Source organism: Scyliorhinus torazame, chromosome 4 (genome assembly GCF_047496885.1).
Source record: "Scyliorhinus torazame isolate Kashiwa2021f chromosome 4, sScyTor2.1, whole genome shotgun sequence".
Classification (NCBI taxonomy): domain Eukaryota; kingdom Metazoa; phylum Chordata; class Chondrichthyes; order Carcharhiniformes; family Scyliorhinidae; genus Scyliorhinus; species Scyliorhinus torazame.
Genome location: NC_092710.1, coordinates 184,347,076 through 184,367,028, shown reverse-complemented (window position 1 = coordinate 184,367,028; position 19,953 = coordinate 184,347,076). Strand labels below are relative to the sequence as shown.

At 44.2% G+C, this 19,953-nt stretch overlaps 1 protein-coding gene across 10 annotated transcripts in view; it reads left to right on the top strand.

Annotated features, from left to right (window-relative positions):
* Nucleotides 1–19,953, top strand: part of asxl2 (ASXL transcriptional regulator 2) — a 430,279-nt gene that overhangs the window by 317,803 nt on the left and 92,523 nt on the right. Inside the window, exon 1 of one of the 10 annotated variants that reach the window (XM_072498974.1) lies at nt 14,549–14,631. The exons of 8 other annotated variants lie outside the window; for them this stretch is intronic. In XM_072498974.1, coding sequence (XP_072355075.1) covers nt 14,595–14,631 — 37 coding nt within the window. In that variant the 5' untranslated portion in view covers nt 14,549–14,594. Of the gene's footprint in view, nt 1–14,548; nt 14,632–15,549; nt 15,569–19,953 lie in introns of those variants that run through there. One more of the 10 variants, XM_072498978.1, reaches the window with a different exon arrangement.

Genomic DNA, 19,953 nt, shown 5'->3' with positions numbered 1-19,953 from the left:
TGAGGTGGTAGGGGGGCAGCTAATAACATTCAAATGTATTAAAATTTATTAAAATGAGATACATGCCCTTTTGCCAACTGGCCAACCTTCACAACCCACGCCGGCCGACCTTCGTGATCCACGACACGTTTGCATACCTTTAATGTGACAGGTGCACCTGCTTGGTCCACCTGATCTCACTCTAATCAGGTTCACAGGAGGAGAAGGCATTGCGAATATCAGGTGCAAAATTCAGCTGGTTCCTTTGAGCCATCTTCATCTTTATGAGAATGGAAAATCGAATCTCGTTGTGAACGGAAACAGCAACAAAATGCTAGTTTTACTCAGTACTGGATACTCCTGGTAGATGCTACTCCCGAATGCTGACAACCTCATGGACTTGTGTGTTTTTAATGTGCTCTCACAGGTCAGGTGCAGCAGCTCAGTCTCCTAATTTGGAGTCAGCTGTGAGTTAATAATTGGCTCTGGGGTCTAAAACTCAAAAGTATTTTCTGCCCACCTCTGCTCTTTCAAAATCTTAAACTTCTCCTGTGGAAAGTAGCAACAGAAACTGTTGATCAGCGCAGCCAGATGCGACCGAATAAGGTCTGCCAGTCTATTGGAAGTTCCCTTACTAACACTGTTTTCTTCGATATACTGTAGCAGTGTGGGCAACATATAGTGGTTTTGATTTTGTACTTGCACTCGCTAAACTTATAATGACTTTTGGAAAGCATCTATTTCTTCACAGTGCCCAAGAATCATAATCCTTCCCTTGCAATTTGAGGTTCAGTTCGTTTAGAATTTAAAAAATGTCTGCAAGGTAAGATATAGTTTGCATCCAACTTTCATTACCAAACAAATCAACCAGGGGGGACAATTTGTCAAGGAGGAAAGTGCAGATTTCATACCTCAGTTTGTAAACTCCGCCAAGCACCAACGTACCTCTGAGTGGAATAATAAATGTGTGTGCTCAGCCTCGAAAAGCTTGGTATTGAATGTGCTGTATTTAATGAAATTCACAACTTGCACAATTTCTTTCAACACCACTTCAAGATCGGATGAAATTGCTTTTGATGCCAATGCTTTACGGTGAATAAAGCAATGATTCCAAACAATGTCCTGACCAGTTGCCTCCCTAATACTCATTTTAACTCCACTGTTTGTCCCAGTCATGTAGACTGCCCCTGCAGTGAACCCAGTTGAGCCAGCACTTGCCAACCACGTAACTATTCAACACTTCAAAGATCTGTGTGAAAATCGTGCTGGTTGGTAATGTCAAGTAGCACACCAAATCTTCAACAAATTCATTGTGCCAAACATATCTAATGTAAACTATCAAGGTTGCACCATCTAACATCAATACTTTCATCCAATTGTATTGAGAACTCCTGTGTTTTTAAACGAGAAATAAGCTGTACTTCTAAATTCTCAGCAAAATCCCAAAATCACTAAGGTTCAGTTTTTCAGCTGACCTCTCATCTAGGACCATGTGAGCCATATCTAAAGCTGCAGGGAGAATTAATCTCTCGGCTACAGTGTGGGGCATTTTCTCTTTAGCTACACATTAAGCTATCATGTAAGAGGCTAATTGTGCTTTTTCATTCAATGTAGTATTTCTGTTGAGGACTTCAGCTGATGATTTCAGTTTTCGCTGCATCCTTTGAAAAAAAAGGTTTTTGTGCTCCCCATACTTACTTATTCTTCAGATGCCTTTGCAGTTTTGAAGATTTTAAACTCTCGTTCACATCGGCGTTGCACCCTGATTTGCATAATTAGTACAATTAACAAAACCACATCTCAAATCATTTTATACTGCTTTGTTCCCGATTTAAGTGTCTTCCTTGTTCACCGGAGGCCGCGTGCTCTGTACAGCACTAACACTAGCACTATGTCCTGCCATGCCCTCTCCAGAAGATTCTGATCTGAGATTCTGGCCAGTAGGTACACTGCCTATTTGCGTCTCTGGTCGTCTCTTTTTTGTAACAAAGTGACCCATGTTCACAGTCCGCTTACCTTACTCGAACCTGAAAGACGTTCGCCACCAAGTGATTTTGTGCCAAATGCTCGTACATACATGGTGCTTGGTGCCAAATGTATTTGGAGGGCGTGCTGACCTGCTTGATTTCTTTTGAACTTTGTTTCAAACGTGAAGTAATTGTGCAATTAGCTGTACTGTGCAGCATGTTGTTTTCATGCAGCTATGGTTGCTTTCCTAACAAGTATGGTACAGTGGGCAGAACTCACCAGTCCCTCAGCCGCATTTCTCGGCGGCGCGCCGTTTGCTGGCAGCGAAACCCACTGGCAAGGGTGCGCTGTCGGCGGGAAGAGTGAATCGCGATGACCGGAGAATTCAATCAGTATTTCTTTTGTCACTAACCTTTCAGCCTTCAGTTTTAAACAGAATGCTGTGGCTCCAACAATTTGTATTTAAATAGTGCCTCCTGTCATGATATGCAAACATGCAACCAATGAACACTCAGAATAGGACACAACCAATGGGCACTCAGAGGTGGCATCACCACAAGGGGGCATGACATAAACACTATAAAAGGGATGAAGCACTCACACCCGGCCTCTTTCCACAGACAGACATCTAGAGAGTTAGACAGGGTTGATCAGCAGCATCACACCCCAGCACGTGACTTAGAGCAAGCTGGTACAGTTAGACTGAGTTACTACAGTTAGATTAGCAGAGAGTTAAACTCATTTGAGAAGTGTGTTAATAGTTCAATAAACATGTTGAACTCATTTCAGAGTCTGGAGCATCCTTTAGTTAAGACTGCATCAAGTAGCAGCCTGTGTTATCCGAAGCAGCATAACACAACATGATACCAGGAGTGACTGTTCAATCTATTTAGCTCAAATCAGCAAGATCCGTGACAACCAGCTACTGCATACAGGCACAATGGCCAAGATTCAGGCTCCTCATCAGCTCAGGACCACCGGCAATCTTAGTGCCAACTGGCAATCTTTCAAGCAGAAATTTCAATTATACGTGGAAGCATCCGACCTCAATGGCGCGACCGATGCACGGAAGATAGCTCTTCTACTCACCACTGCGGGTGACCATGCGATAGAGATCTTCAACTCCTTTCACTTTTCCGAAGGGCAGGAGAAACGAAGTACCAAACCATCCCGGAAATATTCGACAGCCACTGCGAGGTGGACACCAACAAAATCTTGAGCGCTACATCTTTAAGCAGAGGATGCAAGGTAAAGACAAATCCTTCAACTCCTATCTAACTAACCTTAGACTGCTAGCTCAATCCTGCAACTTCGGTGATATCACTGACTCCATGATCAAAGACCAAATCGTTTTTGGAATCCACTCTGATCCTCTGCGAGAGCAATTGATGAAAATCAAGTACATGACCCTGCCAGTCACGATTGAAACGTGTACTGTGCTTGAGCACTCTAAAAATCGCTATTGACAGTACAAAATGGCAGAAAGTGAAAAACAAGCCTCCCACAAGGTGGAGAGTGTTCAGGCCATCTCCCGGATGCAGTGCCTCCACATTGACGAAAGTGGCCATTTCGCGCGCTCTTCCCGGGGCCCAACGCATGCGCAATGCGATCTGGAACACGAAGCGGCTGAAAACCACACTGCGCCGGTGCAGATGTCCGAGAACCGCACCGCGCAAGTGCAACGACGCACTGAGCGTCATGACACCGACGTCATGACGTGTGCGAACTGCAGCACCGTCCATTTTAAAAAGAACTGCCCTGCAAGAGGCAAACGCAGTTTAAACTGTGGGAAACGAAACCACGATGCAGCCCTGTGTAGATCTGCACCACCAGTCAGGAGCCAGCGCTCCCAATTCTGACAGCGGCGCATCAGAGGTGTGCAACACCGAATGCATGACTCTGATCCAGGCAGTGCGACGGATCCAGATGATGAATACCTGGACAACACTTGCCGGGTGGGCATTATAACGAAGTGCGAATACGCCACACCGGACACATCGCGAGTCCAATCAATCCTGGCCTTGGATTCCGAGGATGAATGGCATGCAGTGATGAAGATCAACCACTGCCCCATCCAGTTCAAATTGGACATAGGTGCCTCCGCCAACCTGATTTTGCAGGTGGGCTTCAAGAGAATCAAGAAGCCCCCCACAATCCTTCCAGCTGCCTGCAAACTCCTGGACTACAATGGAAACGTAATCAAGGCACTGGGGTCCTGCCATCTGCAGGTGTCCAGCCGACACACACAAGCAAGCTTACGCTTCGAGATTGTTAAACCAGACAGGGCGTCCCTGCTAGGTGCGCACGCGTGCAAGCAACTGAACCTCATTCAAAGGGTCTACACCACGACGCCGTCCTATTCAGATCTTCAGGCCAGCATCGACGACATCCTAACCCAGTACCCAGATGTATTTAGCGGGATGGGCATGCTGCTCTACGAGTACAAGATTCTACTGTGGTTTGGTGCCAAGCCATTGGTCCACGCACCACAACGTGTCCCTGCTCCACTGAGAGAGCGCCTGAAGGCAGAGCTCACGAGTCTACAACAAAAAGGCATCATCTCCAAGGTCACTGAACCAACCGACTGGGTCAGCTCGATGGTGAGCGTAAAGAAGCCTTCGGGGGACCTACGCATCTGCATTGACCCCAAGGATCCAAACAAAAACATTATGCGGGAACATTATCCCATCCCGAAGAGGGAAGAAATCACGAGTGAGATGGCACACGCGCGCTTCTTCACAAAATTGGACGCATCCCAAGGATTTTGGCAAATTCAACTTGAAGAATCCAGCAGAAGGCTCTACACCTTCAACACGCCTTTTGACAGATTCTGCTACAACCGAATGCCATTTGGCATCATCTCGGCATCAGAGATTTTCCATCGCATCATGGAACAGATGATGGAGGGAATAGAAGGGGTTTGTGTCTACGTTGACGATATCATAATCTGGTCCACAACCCCAGAGGAACATGTGTCGCGACTCAAGAAAGTATTCCGACGCATACATGAACATGGCCTCAAGCTAAACAGGTCCAAATGCTATTTTGGGACATCCACGCTGATGTTCCTGGGCAATCAGATTTTGCAGCACGGTGTGCGCCCGGACACAGACAAAATTAAAGCCATCGAGGCAATGAAAGTCCCCGAGGCCAAGAAGGCAGTACTGCGCTTCCTGGGAATGGTCAATTTCCTTGGTAAGTTCATCCTGAATTTGGCCACACACCACGGCCCTACGCAACCTGGTGAAAAAAATCAACCACCTTTGAGTGGAAGGCGGAGCACCGAACAGAGTGGCTAGAGCTGAAAGTCAAGCTCACCACTGCACCCGTCCTTGCATTCTTTGACCCAGGCCGAGAGACCAAGATATCCACAGATGCGATCAGGGTGGCATTGGGGCGGTGTTGCTTCAAAGAGACGACACGTCATCCTGGATATCAATAGCATGCGCGGCACGGGCAATGACACCCACTGAGACCAGATATGCGCAGATTGAGAAGGAGTGTTTAGGTCTTCTCACCGGCATCCTCAAATTTCATGATTATGTCTACGGCTTGCCAACATTTACTGTTGAGACGGATCATAGGCCTCTGGTCCACATCATCCAAAAGGACCTGAACGAAATGACGCCTCGTTTGCAGAGAATTCTGCTCAAACTCCGGAGGTATGATTTCAATTTGGTGTACACGCCTGGCAAGGAGCTCATCATCGCCGATGCATTGTTCCACTCCGTCAACTCACCCAGTGAACCACTGGAGATTATCCAGCACATTGAATTGCAGGTACAACTGTGTGCAAGCACTCTCCCGGCAACAGATGAGAAGATCGTTCTCATCCGAGAAGAGACCGCCATAGACCCCCCTGTTGCAGCGAGTCATCCACAACCTCAGCAATGACTGGCAGAAAGGGCAATGCCCTCAATTCTACAACGTCAAGGACGACCTGACGCTGATCGACGGCATCCTGCTCAAGCTGGACAGGATAGTCATCCCGCTACGTCTCCAGAGCACGGTGCTGCGGCAGATTCATGAGGGACATCTGGGCGTCGAAAAGTGCAGGCGCAGGGCCCGGCAAGCTGTCTACTGGCCCGGCATCAATCAGGACATCATGGACATGGTCCTGAACAGCGAAACCTGTCAGAGGTTACAACCAGCGCAGAGCAAGGAGACGCTCCAACCACATGACCTAGAGACCTCTCCGTGGTCCAAGGTTGGCATTGACCTATTCCATGCGAATGGTCGTGACTATATCTTAATCATCGATTACTTTTTGAACTATCCTGAGGTGCTGAAGCTGCCAGACCTCATGGACCGTCAACAAAGCATGTAAATAGAATTCTCATGGCATGGCATCCCGAACACCACCATGAGCGACAATGGCCTGTGCTTCCACAGTCGAGAATGGTCCACGTTTGCCAAGAGCTACAATTTCAGGCATGTCACCTCCAGTCCAATGGCAAAGTCGAAAAAGAGGTGCACATCGTTAAGCAGCTCATCCGCAAGGCCTCGGACTCCGCTTCCGACTTACACCTTACACTACTTGCATACCGGGCGACTCCCTTGTCCACTGGCATGTCACCAGCTCAACTGCTGATGAACAGGGACCTGCAGACGAAGCTTCCAGCCATACACCTTCCCAACCTTGATCACCTCCGGGGCTGCAGAAGATGCAGCAGCTACGCCACAGCCAGAAGTAGGGCTATGACGCACATGCCACCGATCTGGACGTGCTATCCCCGGCAGACACGTTTAGGATCAAGATACTGGATGGTGGGTGGTCTGCTCCGGCTATCGTTGTTCGATAGGCCACGCCCAGATCCTATGTCATACGTATGACTGATGGCCCCATTGTGCGAAGGAATCGAAGGGCACTGCGAAAAGTTGCTTGCCCAAAACCACTTTCCCCCCCATTTCCACATGTCGAATTGCCACCTCGAACCACAAGACCACCAGTCGTGTCTCCCACTCGTCTATCAAGACACCGTCATTCCCTCCACCACCTCTCCGGCAGTCGACGAGGATCAGCAAGCATCCGAGACTGGACTTCTGAGCATTTGTTTTGTTTGTTCTGTTCTGTGTTCCTCAGTCAGTCACATTAGACAGACACATTCGCATGTATATACATGTTAAAAAAAAGGGGAGATGTCACGATATGCAAACATGCAACCAATGAACACTCAGAATAGGACACAACCAATGGGCAGTCAGGACACTCAGAGGTGGCATCACCACAAGGGGGCATGACATAAACACTATAAAAGGGATGAGGCACTCACACCCGGTCTCTTTCCACAGACAGACATCTAGAGAGTTAGACAGGGTTGATCAACAGCATCACACCCCAGCACGTGGCTTAGAGCAAGCTGGTACAGTTAGACTGAGTTACTACAGTTAGATTAGCAAAGAGTCAAACTCATTTGAGAACTGTGTTAATAGTTCAATAAACACGTTGAACTCATTTCAGAGTCTGGAGCATCCTTTAGTTAAGACTGCATCAGGTAGCAGCCTGTGTTATCCGAAGCAGCATAACACAACAACTCCAATCCAATAAGATGTCCTATGTGTTTCACATGGGGAAGGAGGCACAAGCAGCAATAGAAATGTGATCAAGTGCATAGTCAAAAAGATTTTGAGGAGACTTTTCAAATCGAGGAGTAAAGCAGAACAGCAAAGTGGTTCTAGATGGAGTTCAAGATGATTAAACATTTGGCCACCTCATGAAAAGTACAAAGGGGATAATTTAGGTGAACGTAGACTTGGAGGATCAAGCTGCACAAATACCACCTGACCAGCTGAGTATTTCCAGTATTTTCTGTTTTTATTCCAGGTTTTCAACTTTTTAGTATTTTACTTTTGCTTGAAGGACCTGGAATGTGTACTGAGAGATACAGCGGGAGGAGGTTGCAGAGCTCTTGCGTTTTTTTTTCTCTTTTGATTTTGTCTCGCATACTGATAATTATGAACATTAACTGCAGTGTTTTATGAAATTAGTTTAGTGTTCTTGAAAAGGGTAGTAATAATATTTCAAAATGGTTTAAATCGGCTAGTAATGACCAAGAAGAAATGGCATACTGTGGCTTTAAAAAACTGACTTCCTGCGGGCCTCTGGATTGCGAGCTCTGAGTCACAGCTGCGGCTGATTGAAGATGGTTGTAACTGTTGAATGTGGTTACTGGGGCTCCAAGATGTCATCAGTAACAATGTAAGTCTGCAATGTGGTATAGAGTATGTACAGAGATGTTGTTACTGCTTCAACAAGCGAAGCCATCTTCTGCGTTTGCATTTTATACACGTTCATGCCTCAGTAGAGATAAGTAGGAGTGGTTCGAAGAGCTGTTATTAGATCAGAACTTAATAAAGATTAAGAAAAGACATTTTAAACATTTACAAAATTTTACTGTGTTCTATTTTCAGTGTTCTATTTTCGATATCTTGACCTTGACAAGAAATTACCATTTGGAAACACCATGGGTGGGATTCTCTCAGCTCTGGGCCGGGCCGGAGAATCCCCCCGTCCGGGCCACGCCGCCCGACGCCAGCATGCGGTTCTCTGCAGAGCAGAGAATCGGTGCCATTGGCGCCGGCGTGGTTAGCGCGGCGCCGGTGGTCCGCTCTATGCAGCCGCCCCGCCGATTCTGGGGCCGGGATGGGCCGAATGGCTGTCGTGGAAATGCTGAGTCCCGCCGGCGTCGTCCACTCCTGCTCTCAGCCGGCGGGAACTTGTAGTGGATGTATCACTGGTATTTAACTTTTCACTAGAAAAGGTTATTGATGTGGCTTGACTATATTAATAGTAAAAATGCAAGACTGGGTTTTATTTTTCCCATTTTACTGACCAACACTTTGAAATTAAATTCTAGTTTCATACTGGCAAATATCTATTTTGTTCAAAGTCGAAAGTTTGGTTGACAACCGTGGTCAGCGTTAATCCGGGATCTGTGCATCTTTTAATTAAACCATGAAAATATTGTGACATGAGTACTGTATTAAGCATGAGGGACCAGCCAAGTAAGCTGAAATTGCCGTTTCCAGTCCTGTGCATTTGTGTATTCCTATCAACACTTCCAAGTAGTGCTCAATTGCGTTCTTTCTGTTGCTTAAGTCTTGAATCCATCTGCTGGATAATGTCTTTGCCACAAAATTGGCAAATTGACAAGTCGGCTAATAAACGTATATCAAGGGAAGTTGTGATACTATTTGGAACAGCAGGGATGAGTTAACAAAAAAATGTACAATTTTTCTTTAGTGTTGACTTCCACAGAGAGCCAGTTGAGTTTGGTAGGTTTAGTGGTGGTGTGTGAAATTTAACATGCGCATAAGTTTATATCAGCAAAACTGGTTATAATGGAAAGGAAGTTAAAATGTATGATGTGACAAAAGTATAACAATAGCAAATCAATTTGTGCAGACAGGAAGTGTGGCAAATGTATGATGTTTAATATACTCGTGTGAGTTTGTATGTGTTATATAATAAACTGCGTTGGAAGTCAAGACAAAGTGTAGTCATGGGGTGAAGTGAGGTGGTGGGTGAGAAGGTTGGGATCAGGGCTCAAGTGTAATTTAGCCTTCATTTAAAGGTCAGATATTTTGTCCTTATTTCTGTGCAATATTTACAGTTTAAGCATGTGGCAACTGAAAAGAAACGCAGAGTTGGTTGAAAAAGGTGATGTCTTTCAGCAGTGCAGGCTTGAGAGCTGAGTTCTGCAAAAATAAAGTGTTACAGCATTGTCATCGTGGGCGGGTATAATTACAGCACTAAGTTTAAATAGGCTATTTCTGTGGTAAATGCGGACTTGAGTTTATAATGCTGACTTCAATTACATCTGAAAGCAATGGTACAGCTATGTATTGACCTTGAACTCTGCTTCACATGGAGGCCAAATCAGAATTTGCAGACATTAGATTATTTTTCTGTCGAATTCTGACAGCATAATGGGTAGGGAGTCAGGAAAGAGTAGTCAAGTGGGGGAGACTTAATTGGATCACTTGAGGAAGGAAGCAAATGCACTGTTGCCAAATTTTCAGACTTTGCAAGGGATACAACAGTTTGCAAAGAAATATTTAGGTTAAGTAAGTGGGCAAAAAGTTAGCAGATGAAGTATAGGGTGGGATTTCCTGGCTGTCAGGCTGGCGAGAAGGTCAATTTCAAGGTCAAGGGTTTCCCGGCGATGGGGGTTGCTGTCAACGTGAAATCGCGTTGACAACGGCGGGACCAGTAAATCCCGCTGGCGCGCCTCCTCCATCGCCGAAAAACATAGGTAAAGTAAATCCCGCCCATACTGTGGGAAAAGGTGAAGTTGTTCATTTTGGAATGGCGAACAAAAGAACAAAGTATTATTTAAATAGAGAAAATCTGAAGAAAGCTGCAACACAAAGGGATTTGGGGATACTTGTGCACAAACACAGAAACTAGCACACAGGTGCAACAGGTAATCAGGAAGGTGAATGAAATGTTGGCCCTTATTTCAAGAAGGTTGGAGCATTAGAGTAGGGAAGTCTTGCTGCAACTGTAAAAGATACTGGTGAGCCCACATCTGAAGTACTGAGAGTGGTTTTGGTCCCCTTATCGAGGGATAGATATTGGGCGGGATTCAACGACTGCATTGCCTGGCGCTGAGCTGGGCTTAATGGGTGAATTGTGCGAGAGCCCCAAATCGGGCCCCGTGCTGGGCTCTGGAAGTGACCCAGATCTATATATTTAAATAAATATATGGACACTGTATGTATCCCGCGCCGTGCCTGCAAGACCTCTCCAGGGCGCAGTTTCGCACTGGTTTCCACAAACGTAGACCAGACACTTTGGGTGCACGGGGACAGGGCAAGGTGGCAATCTGGCATTCCCCCTGGCACCCTGACATTGCCAACCTAGCACCCTGGCATTACCACTCTGTGCCAGGGCACTTCCAGGGTGTCCGGGTGCAGATTGACACTGCCAGCATTTGGGCCTGGGGGGCGGGGGCCTTGTCTATTGGAGGAGCGATGAGCGAGGGTTCAAGGGCCTTGACAAAGTTAGGGTGGTCGCAAAAGCGTGTGTGTGGTGGGGGGGGGGGGGGGGCTGCCATTTAAAATGGCACCCCTGCGAGATTGACTGAAGCTTGCCCTTGACAGGAGAAACTCCCCGAGACTCAAAAAACTGGCAAAGTGCCGGTATTTAGCAGAGTGAATCTCGTTGCTGCTGCCGCCAAGAAACACCCGCAAACATGCCCAAAAGTGAACTTTGACTTTTGTTTGCTGAATCGCGCCCATTATTTCATTGGAGGTAGTTTAGAGAAGATTCACTTGGATGATTCCCAGTATGGAGGGATTGGGCTGATTTCTCCCAACCCGCCAGCCGCAAGAACGCTACTGGTGAGCCGCATACAATGGACAACTCCATTGACCTCGGATGGGATTCTCTGGTCGCCGGGCGGACGCGGCTGGAGAATTGCGCCATTGTCTTTTGAGCAAAGGTTAAACAGATGGGACTGTACTCATTGGAATTTAGAGGAATGAGGTGATGGAAACATGCATCTACTGGCCGAGTTGCACCCGAACGCGGGATCTACCCAGCTCGCCACATTCGTGAGATCTAAGGGGATCTCGTGAGACATTGCGATATGAATCCTGCCCATTGAACGGATCTCAGTGTAGGAAACGGGACTAAGTTTGGCATCAGCAGGGCATTCCCACTGAGGCCCCAGATTGCAACCAAGTCCCATTAGATAACGTGATGTTTTTATGTCCTGCGAGCACAGGGAAACACCCAGCTAAGTGAGTTCTGTTGCATAAAGAGAACATATCTTTGGACTGGATGGCTTATGAAAATTGAATGACTCATTTTTTTTTAGAATTTACAGTGCAGAAGGAGGCCATTCGGCCCATCGAGTCTGCACTGGCCCTTGGAAAGAACACCCCACCCAAGGCCATGCCTCCACCCTATCCCCGTAACCCCACCTAACCCCAAACCTGCACATCTTTTGACTGTAGGAGGAAACTAGAGCACCCGGAGGAAACTCACACAGACAGGGAGAAAGTGCAAACTCCACACAGACAGTCATCCGAGGCCCGAATTGAACCTGGGACCCTGGAGCTGTGAGGCAGCAGTGCTAACCAGTGTGCCATCTTGTCCAATAGGGGATTCTGTTGCAATTTGGTTAGATCGCACCTATAGGATTTTTATGGGGCTTGACAGGGTAAATGCTGAGAGGGTTTCCCACTCATGGGAGAGTAGGACCACAGGGCACAATCTCAGAATAAAGGGGTGCCAATTTAAAACTGACATGAGGAGGTATTTATTCTCTCAAAGGGTTATGGGTCTTGGAACTTCTTGCCACAGAGAGAAAAGATTTTTTCCGAACTAAAATGGGAGTTAAAAGTATGAAGCAGAGTCCTTGTATATATTTAAGGCTGAGATAGATAGATTCTTGATCAGTAAGGAAATCAAGGATTACGGGGATAGGGCTGGAAAGTGGAGCTGAGGAATGTCGTCATATCAGCCATGATCCTATTGAATGGTGGAGGAGGCTCGAGGGGCCAAATGACCTACTCCTGTTCCTATTTCTATGGTCTTTATCACATCTTACAGTGGCTTCATCTTTCCATGAGGTCCAAAAGAGAAAGAAAGATCATGAGACAGTGCATCACTTCCTGTTACAATGTATACTGTCTCATTAGCATATTACACAATTAGGATTAACATAATAATAATCTTTATTGGTGTCACAAGTAGGCTTACATTAACACTGCAATGAAGTTACTGTGAAAACCTTTTATATTAAAAAGGGTTGCACATGTAACTGAATCGTCATTTTAGAGTCATGCATTCTGTCTTTTTTAATATTCTCATATTTGGTCGTCGTGTGCCATGGTGTCATGAGTTAACCTTGCATGTTCTTCAAAATGTTGCTGCCAGTTTGCTGTGAAAGTGCAAGCTGATAACGTGACAGTGAAGGAAACGGAGTGAACAGAGCAAGCAACTGCATGCCCCCTTAACCAATCAGGTTGACGAATTGTGAAATTACCAGTGCAAGGACTGAAAAGGAAGTGTAGGGTGAATTAATGCCAAATCAGGTACAGAAAGAGAATTGGGGGTAGTGGGGGGAGGGGGGGGGGGGGGGGGGAGGAAAGAGTGACTTAAGAGAAAAAGGAAAAATAAAATATATATTTTGCATTTAAAAAAATCTCCAACAGCTATTTGTAATTAATTAAAGAGGTTGACTAACCTCAGAAATCGAACGCATTTTGCGTTGTTAAAAAGATAGTTCTTAGACTGACATGGATTTAATTTCTGCGATGAGTTTAGTTTATATCTGCTGCACAAGTACATCATGCAGTTCACTGAATTGAACCATTACCTCACCATTATTTTGACAGCAAATTATGAGCTACCAAGTTCCTATGACGGCTTATCACATTGTAATAATACACTACCACCAGTAGGAGCACTTAGTGTCATAACTGGCCAGAGGGTGTGTACAGGCTGAGAAGTTTTCATGGGCAGTTCCGATTATATGCGTAAAATTAGGAATTTATAATGGAGCAAATGACAGCAAGTGTGACAAGAATGTGATAACAAAATTAGGTTTTGTAGACAGGATGTGTCCACAGATGTATGAACATGGCAATTGCTGTTGACAATGTCCCTGATACACTTCCTAGGTGAGTACACAGCAGGCATTTACTAGAAACCAACACCTGTGAGTACAAAGTGTTTTCAAATGCAAGATACAGGAAGTGAATACAATGCACTGAATGTACTTCCTGCTCTCCTCCCCCCACCCCTCCCACGTACACACACATTCTAGTTCCTCATTCAGTAACCTGGTTGAGGATTGTTTGTCAAGACTTAATGTAGCTAATATTGGCAATGTATTTTAGAACATTAATTCATAGAAAATTACTGCAAAGAGGATGCCATTTTAACTTGCATGTTTCTCTTCTGTGTATACAGATTGTTGCATTTCAGAACAAGTGATTTGATAGTTCAGCAGTTTAACATTCTGTAGACTTGAAGATGTGAATATGAATCAAAATTATGAATACTGTTTCCTTTATTTTGTCAGACATTAAGTTATTATCTTCAGTTATATTAGGCTTGAAAAGAGGCAGAGAAGAAACTAGCTGTCTGCACTGGCTTGGCACCTCTGAGCAGATATGGAGATGGGCCAAGTAATCAAAACCGTCCTAGTCAGATAAGAGAATCCACATTCAGATGACCGACCATTTCTATGTATATGGGGAGGAGACGGTGCAATTCAAGTCATTTTAAAGCAAGAGCAATATACAGGTTTTTGTATCAGTCAATGTCAAGAGAAAGGTATAATCTTTAAAGTTGCTATTTATTCCTAAGGCAATGGATTCCATTGCACGTTAAAACTTTTCACAAAGTGAGAAAATTATCATTTTATTCAGCTCTATAGCATTAGCAACATGACATCATTTATTTCATATACTTGCTACAGGAAGCTTGCTGATAAAAATCAACACCCGCTTCCTTATAAGTACAGAAATAAAGTCACAGAAAGCGGAAATGTCACTTTTTTTTCAAAGAAACACTTTAATTTTGCTGACATAAAATGCAATACTGTGCTGTTCAGCCAATGAGCTCAACAGTTGGAAACGGCAAAAAAAATAAGCAGCACGATAGCAGCTTCAACCGTTCAGAAAAGAAAATGTTGAATAAAAACTTTTACTCTGATCAGTACAAAGGTAAGGAGCATTGATGTTTAGTGGGAAACTTGTGCAGTTTAGTAAATCGACTGTCTGTTAAAGTGACTAATGTTTTGAAGGAGGCAAAATGCCATTTGTCGTGCCCGGTGTGGGTGGAACCCAAACTCAAGTTTTATTTAGTCATGTTAGCTCTGGGAGTCTTCTTTCAGACCTGCAAAAGAAATCTGACAATTTTTTTGTGCAGAGCTGCATTCTTTTTTTTACTAACGCTGATTAAAAGCTGAAAGATGTCTTATTTCATTTCTGCGGCTTGCTTTGGAAATTTAATGACCATATAATGATCTGAATTTACCATGGACCTGAAAATGACCAAATCATTCCAGAAGTGACACTGCAGCTGTGAAATGCCTTAAAATGGGACAGGATATGCTTTATGGGAGAAATACGTCAATTTTTAATTTTGTGGAAGTTTAGAATAACCCCAAACAATGCTTGACAGTCCTGCTTTGGCATCTTTTCTATACTGTGCCTAGTATAGTACAATATACAACCATACTCCTTTTCCGAATTCATATGTTCCTTACAACTGGTACTATTTTAAGAAATCAACCTTCCAAGGTCTTGTACTTAACTGTAATAGTCTGTGTCCTGTGTGTTCACAGCAGCACCCACCCATAAGGATATTACTTTGATATTGGTAGCAACAGCCCAATAAAAGAATTTGCCACCTTCAGAATTACACTTCCTTTTTATTGGCCAGAATGAGAAGTTCAGTAACTAAGTAAACATTTGTGAACCTTGACCTCTGAAATCATTTAAAAAGAACAAATGGGGAAGCAGATCGTGGGGAGGGGGTTAGACAGTAATGTTGTAATGGGTGCAGTTCACTTGTGTTTAAAATTCTGCACACACTCCAACTTCCAAGAGTCAAGGTCCAGCTCATTTCAAAGAGGTTTTGATTTGTCGAAGTATTAAGGTAAGGGATATTTATAGGACTGTATTATGTGAAGTTGAACTCAGATGAAACCAGGTTTATCTTTACCTGCAGTATTACTTTTCAGGAAGTAGTTGTTGATTTCCCTCTCTAGCCTGTCAGCTAAATACATTAGGCTTGACTTTGAACTTCACAGATTTGATTTCACATTTGTGCTGATCTCAGCCAGGGCAGCATTGCAACCCTGCTATTGGCCTTCACATATATAAATGAGGGAAATGAAAAATTATGCACGCAGTCTGCTTCAGTTTGATATTCAGTGACTTTTGCTGGGAAGTTTGTATGATTGTCAATTGCAACAAGATTACATTCCATATGTCTTCCATGATATAAATATCTCGGCAATATTATTAATGGCCACTCATGAATAACTGGGTGAGGCACGACAGGTGCCGTTGTCAATCTTGTGTGAAGATTATCACATCGTGAGTCAGCACCTAGAGAAAAGAGACTTATTCATGTGTTGACTCCCAGTTTTTGCTCGTCCTCTGCTCTTGCCCACGTCGCTGTACAAGCACAACATAATTAGGCTGTGGTGTGATGGAAATAATATGTGTCTAAATTCTGTTCTATCAGATGAGAAAAGTTAGTACTTTAGCCACAATTTCTTATTTAAAGGCACATGACTTCAAGTGCAGTCTTCCTGCACACTGCTGCAACTCAATCTCTGATGATTTCTTTTGTAAAGCCAGCAATACTTGATAACTGAGATGACACAACATGTAAATGTACATCGTGGTCAGCCCTGAATATTAGAGCAGGAAGGCCCAGGTCAGTTTGCCAGTTGAGTCATGTTGGTGAGGATGCTGCATTTAAACTCAGCATCTTGAGACTGAGGAAGAAAATAATGCCAATTCGGCTCTATTTAACTTGAGTGTGTGGATGAGATTGCACTCAGCTTTAATAATATTGATGTGTCAATAGTCATATGATGCTCATAACCAAAGTCAGGAGCCAGGGGACTACCTACACGATGAAGAATAATCCTGTTGAAGTTGTTGCATAAAAGGGAGAGTAGAGGCAAGTAAAGGAAACTGATGGTAAAAAGTTGAAGTTTCTTTTTTAAAAAAAATATATTTATTAAAGTTTTTTAACACAATTTTTCTCCCTTACAAACAATAACCCCCCCCCGTAACAAAAAAAAACCGAGAAATCGCGCAGAGCAAGATATATACATGGCAAAATGATATATTTACACAGCTTTGTACACTGGCCCTCACCCGCACGTGCCAGTTTCCCCAACCCTTCATGGTATCTCTTGCTCATCCACCCTCCCAGGCAGTCCCCCCTCCCTCCCCCCCGCTCTCCCAGGACGTCCCCCCCCCCCCCCCCCCCCCCCCCAAGGTTGCTGCTGCTGCTGACCGACCTTCCTCTAACACTCCGCGAGATAGTCTAGGAACGGTTGCCACCGCCTGAAAAGTTGAAGTTTCAACAAACACTCCCAAGTTCTGCTGATTTGTTTTTATGGCATCTATGTTTCCAGGGATAGTTTATTTAAATTGAATATTGCCCAGTCCTGTCTAAACTTTATAATCCTCTATATTAACCATGTTAAGTGGTACAAATCTACATGAGGTTAAATTAATGACCGGTGTAAAGCAATACCTTCACAACATAGAATGCAGCTGTTCAAGATGGTGACTCACCACCACCTTCTTAAGGGCAATTGGGGATGGACAATCCGCAATGGTCTTGCCAGAATAAAAAATATTAAATTTGGCAAGTCACCACATTTGAATGGTTAATTTGTGTATCTAAGCTGCTCATGAACATGCTGAAGCCAGAGTGTGGATATGATTTTTGTCTCTCATGGTTTCTGTTATGCACATTGAGCTTTGCTGGTCTAATGGCTTCATGCAGATTCTAACAGAAAACTCATTATGGTGTGGCTAAACAATGCCTAAAGCAGATTGCCCATTCAGGTCAAAAGGGTTAGGAAACAGTGCATGGTGCTGAAATTCCACCGGAGTTTCAGTGGTGCCGAAATTCCACCGGAGTTTCAGTAATGCAGTGTCATAACTTTAGGAAACCAGTCGTTCTCTGGGTACATGGCTAAAACAGTGGGTTATGCCTGTCTCCTGCTGGAGTCCAGGCCAGGGACTGGTTGAATCCCCGTGGAATTTAATTCAGTCTGTAATTTTGTTGAGCTCATCACAAATAGGATGATATCTTCTGATAACTCATTCTCACTTCTCTTTAACACCTGTCTATTAGCAGCAAATGATTTTTAACAGTATAACTGCTGTTATATTGTATGTTATATCCCGATATCTGGATGTGCATAAATTTTGCTTACTATAGAGTTTTATTTGTTTGAATTTCCACTGCATTTGGATCCTCTCCCTCCGTTGGCAATCGTCAGCATTGTCCCAGGCCTTTGCAGATGCACAATGTGACTGGCCCCTAAAATCTGTATAAAAATGCTCAGAGGTGCCATGTCAGCGAATTTTTAATCCATTGCGGTGTGTAAGTCCCACTTTCAGCTTAAGCCTTTCCCCCAGGGCAGCATGGTGGCGCAGTGGTTAGCACTGCTGCCTCACAACGCTGAAGTCCCAGGTTCGATCCCGGCTATGGGTCACTGTTCCTGTGGAGTTTGCACATTCTCCCCCTATTTGTGTGGGTTTCACCCCCACAACGCAATGATGTGCATGGTAGGTGGAGTGGCCATTCTTTTGAGGTCCACCAATAAAACAGAAGAAAGGAAACAAACAGGGACAAAGCAAAAAAGGGCCGCTCTTGTTAGTGGCACTGCCCGAACATAACAAAGATCAACGGAAACTTCGAAACATCAAATAAGAGTGCAATTAAAGGGGTCAATAAAGCACCCCAACCCCTGCGATGCCCACCGGGCATGGAAGGCCTCGATGGTTCCCGCGGGCACTGCGTGCTCCCTTTCTAGGGACGCCTGGCCGCGATTATAGCGCGGAAGAGGGGCAGACAGTCTGGCCGGATGACCCCCACGGTCGCCCGCTGCCTGTACCTATAAATGTCGCACTTCCCCAGGACCAGGTTCACAAGGAGGTGCTAGGCGGATTGGCCAAGCTAAATTGCCCCTTAATTGGAAAAAATTATTTGGGTACTCTAAATTTATTTTTTTTAAACTTAGGCCTTTCCCATAATTAACTAATAATATTTGTTGTCACAAGTAGGCTTACATTAACACTGCAATGAAGTTATTGCGAAAAGCCCCTAGTCGCCACATTGCAGCGCCTGTTCAGGTATACAGAGGGCGAATTCCAAATGTTCAATTCACCTAACAAGCACGTCTTTCGGGACGTGTGGGAGGAAACCAGAGCACCCGGAGGAAACTCACGCTGACACGGGGAGAACATGCAGACTTCGCACAGACAGTGACCCAAGCCAGAATCGAACCTGGGACCCTTTCGCTGTGAAGCAACAGTGCTAACCACTGTGCTACCTTGCCGCCCAAAAAGCTAACCAATATCAGGAACTTGTGCCTGGGAAATGAGGGATGCTTATTTGCATTATTTTTGAACGATTTCTCTTACTTGTGGTAAATAGATGAACATTTGAAAGAATGGTATGAAGCAATCAAGCAACCATGACCTTTCACTTTGTTTTATCATCTGACATTCAGCTAAGTGTGACCTATTTTCCTTGTCACATGCATTACAGAGCTATGCAGGTCAAGAACATCTAACACAATGTATAATTTACGAGCAGACCTGGCAATTCTATCTTGCAAGCTATTTTTTTTCATTAATATGAAGCACCATTTAATCTGGTTTAAGACTAGACTTTTTAATGGTTTTAGTTATGGCCTGTTGCTCAAAATTTACAAGCATTTGATAAAAACAATACAGCTATGCATCAATTGGTGACAACAAAATCTTTATATTCCTGTGTTTTCCTGTTTTGCTTCTTGCTTACATGCTTTTAGAAGGGAAAAAATGATTGGTTTGATGTTGAAATGACTGAAGAGGAGGGAGCTGGCAATAAAAACAATGGCCACGTGACATCAAAGGTTCAACATCACAATGATGTGAATATGAGTGTGCAGAGCAGAAGATCGTAGTTTTGAACGAACTGTATGGTGATGAAGTATCTTCCACACGTTATAAAGAGAATAATTAATACCAATTGTAATTTGAATGTATCCATCTAATTTCAATGTTTAGGTTTTAGCATAAACCAACAGAGCAAAGTTAACTCTTAGATTAGACCACCTGAAGTGCCTAATTTTTAAAAAATAAATGTAAAATAAACTTTATGGTTCCATTATGCCCCAGCTTCTTGACAGTCATTGTCTATGAGATCAAATGTCAGCGTGTCTGTTATTCATATTGAAGAATTGTGTTGGAATCTATTGACGATATACTGGTAGCAGTTGTGTTTCTTTTGTTGTT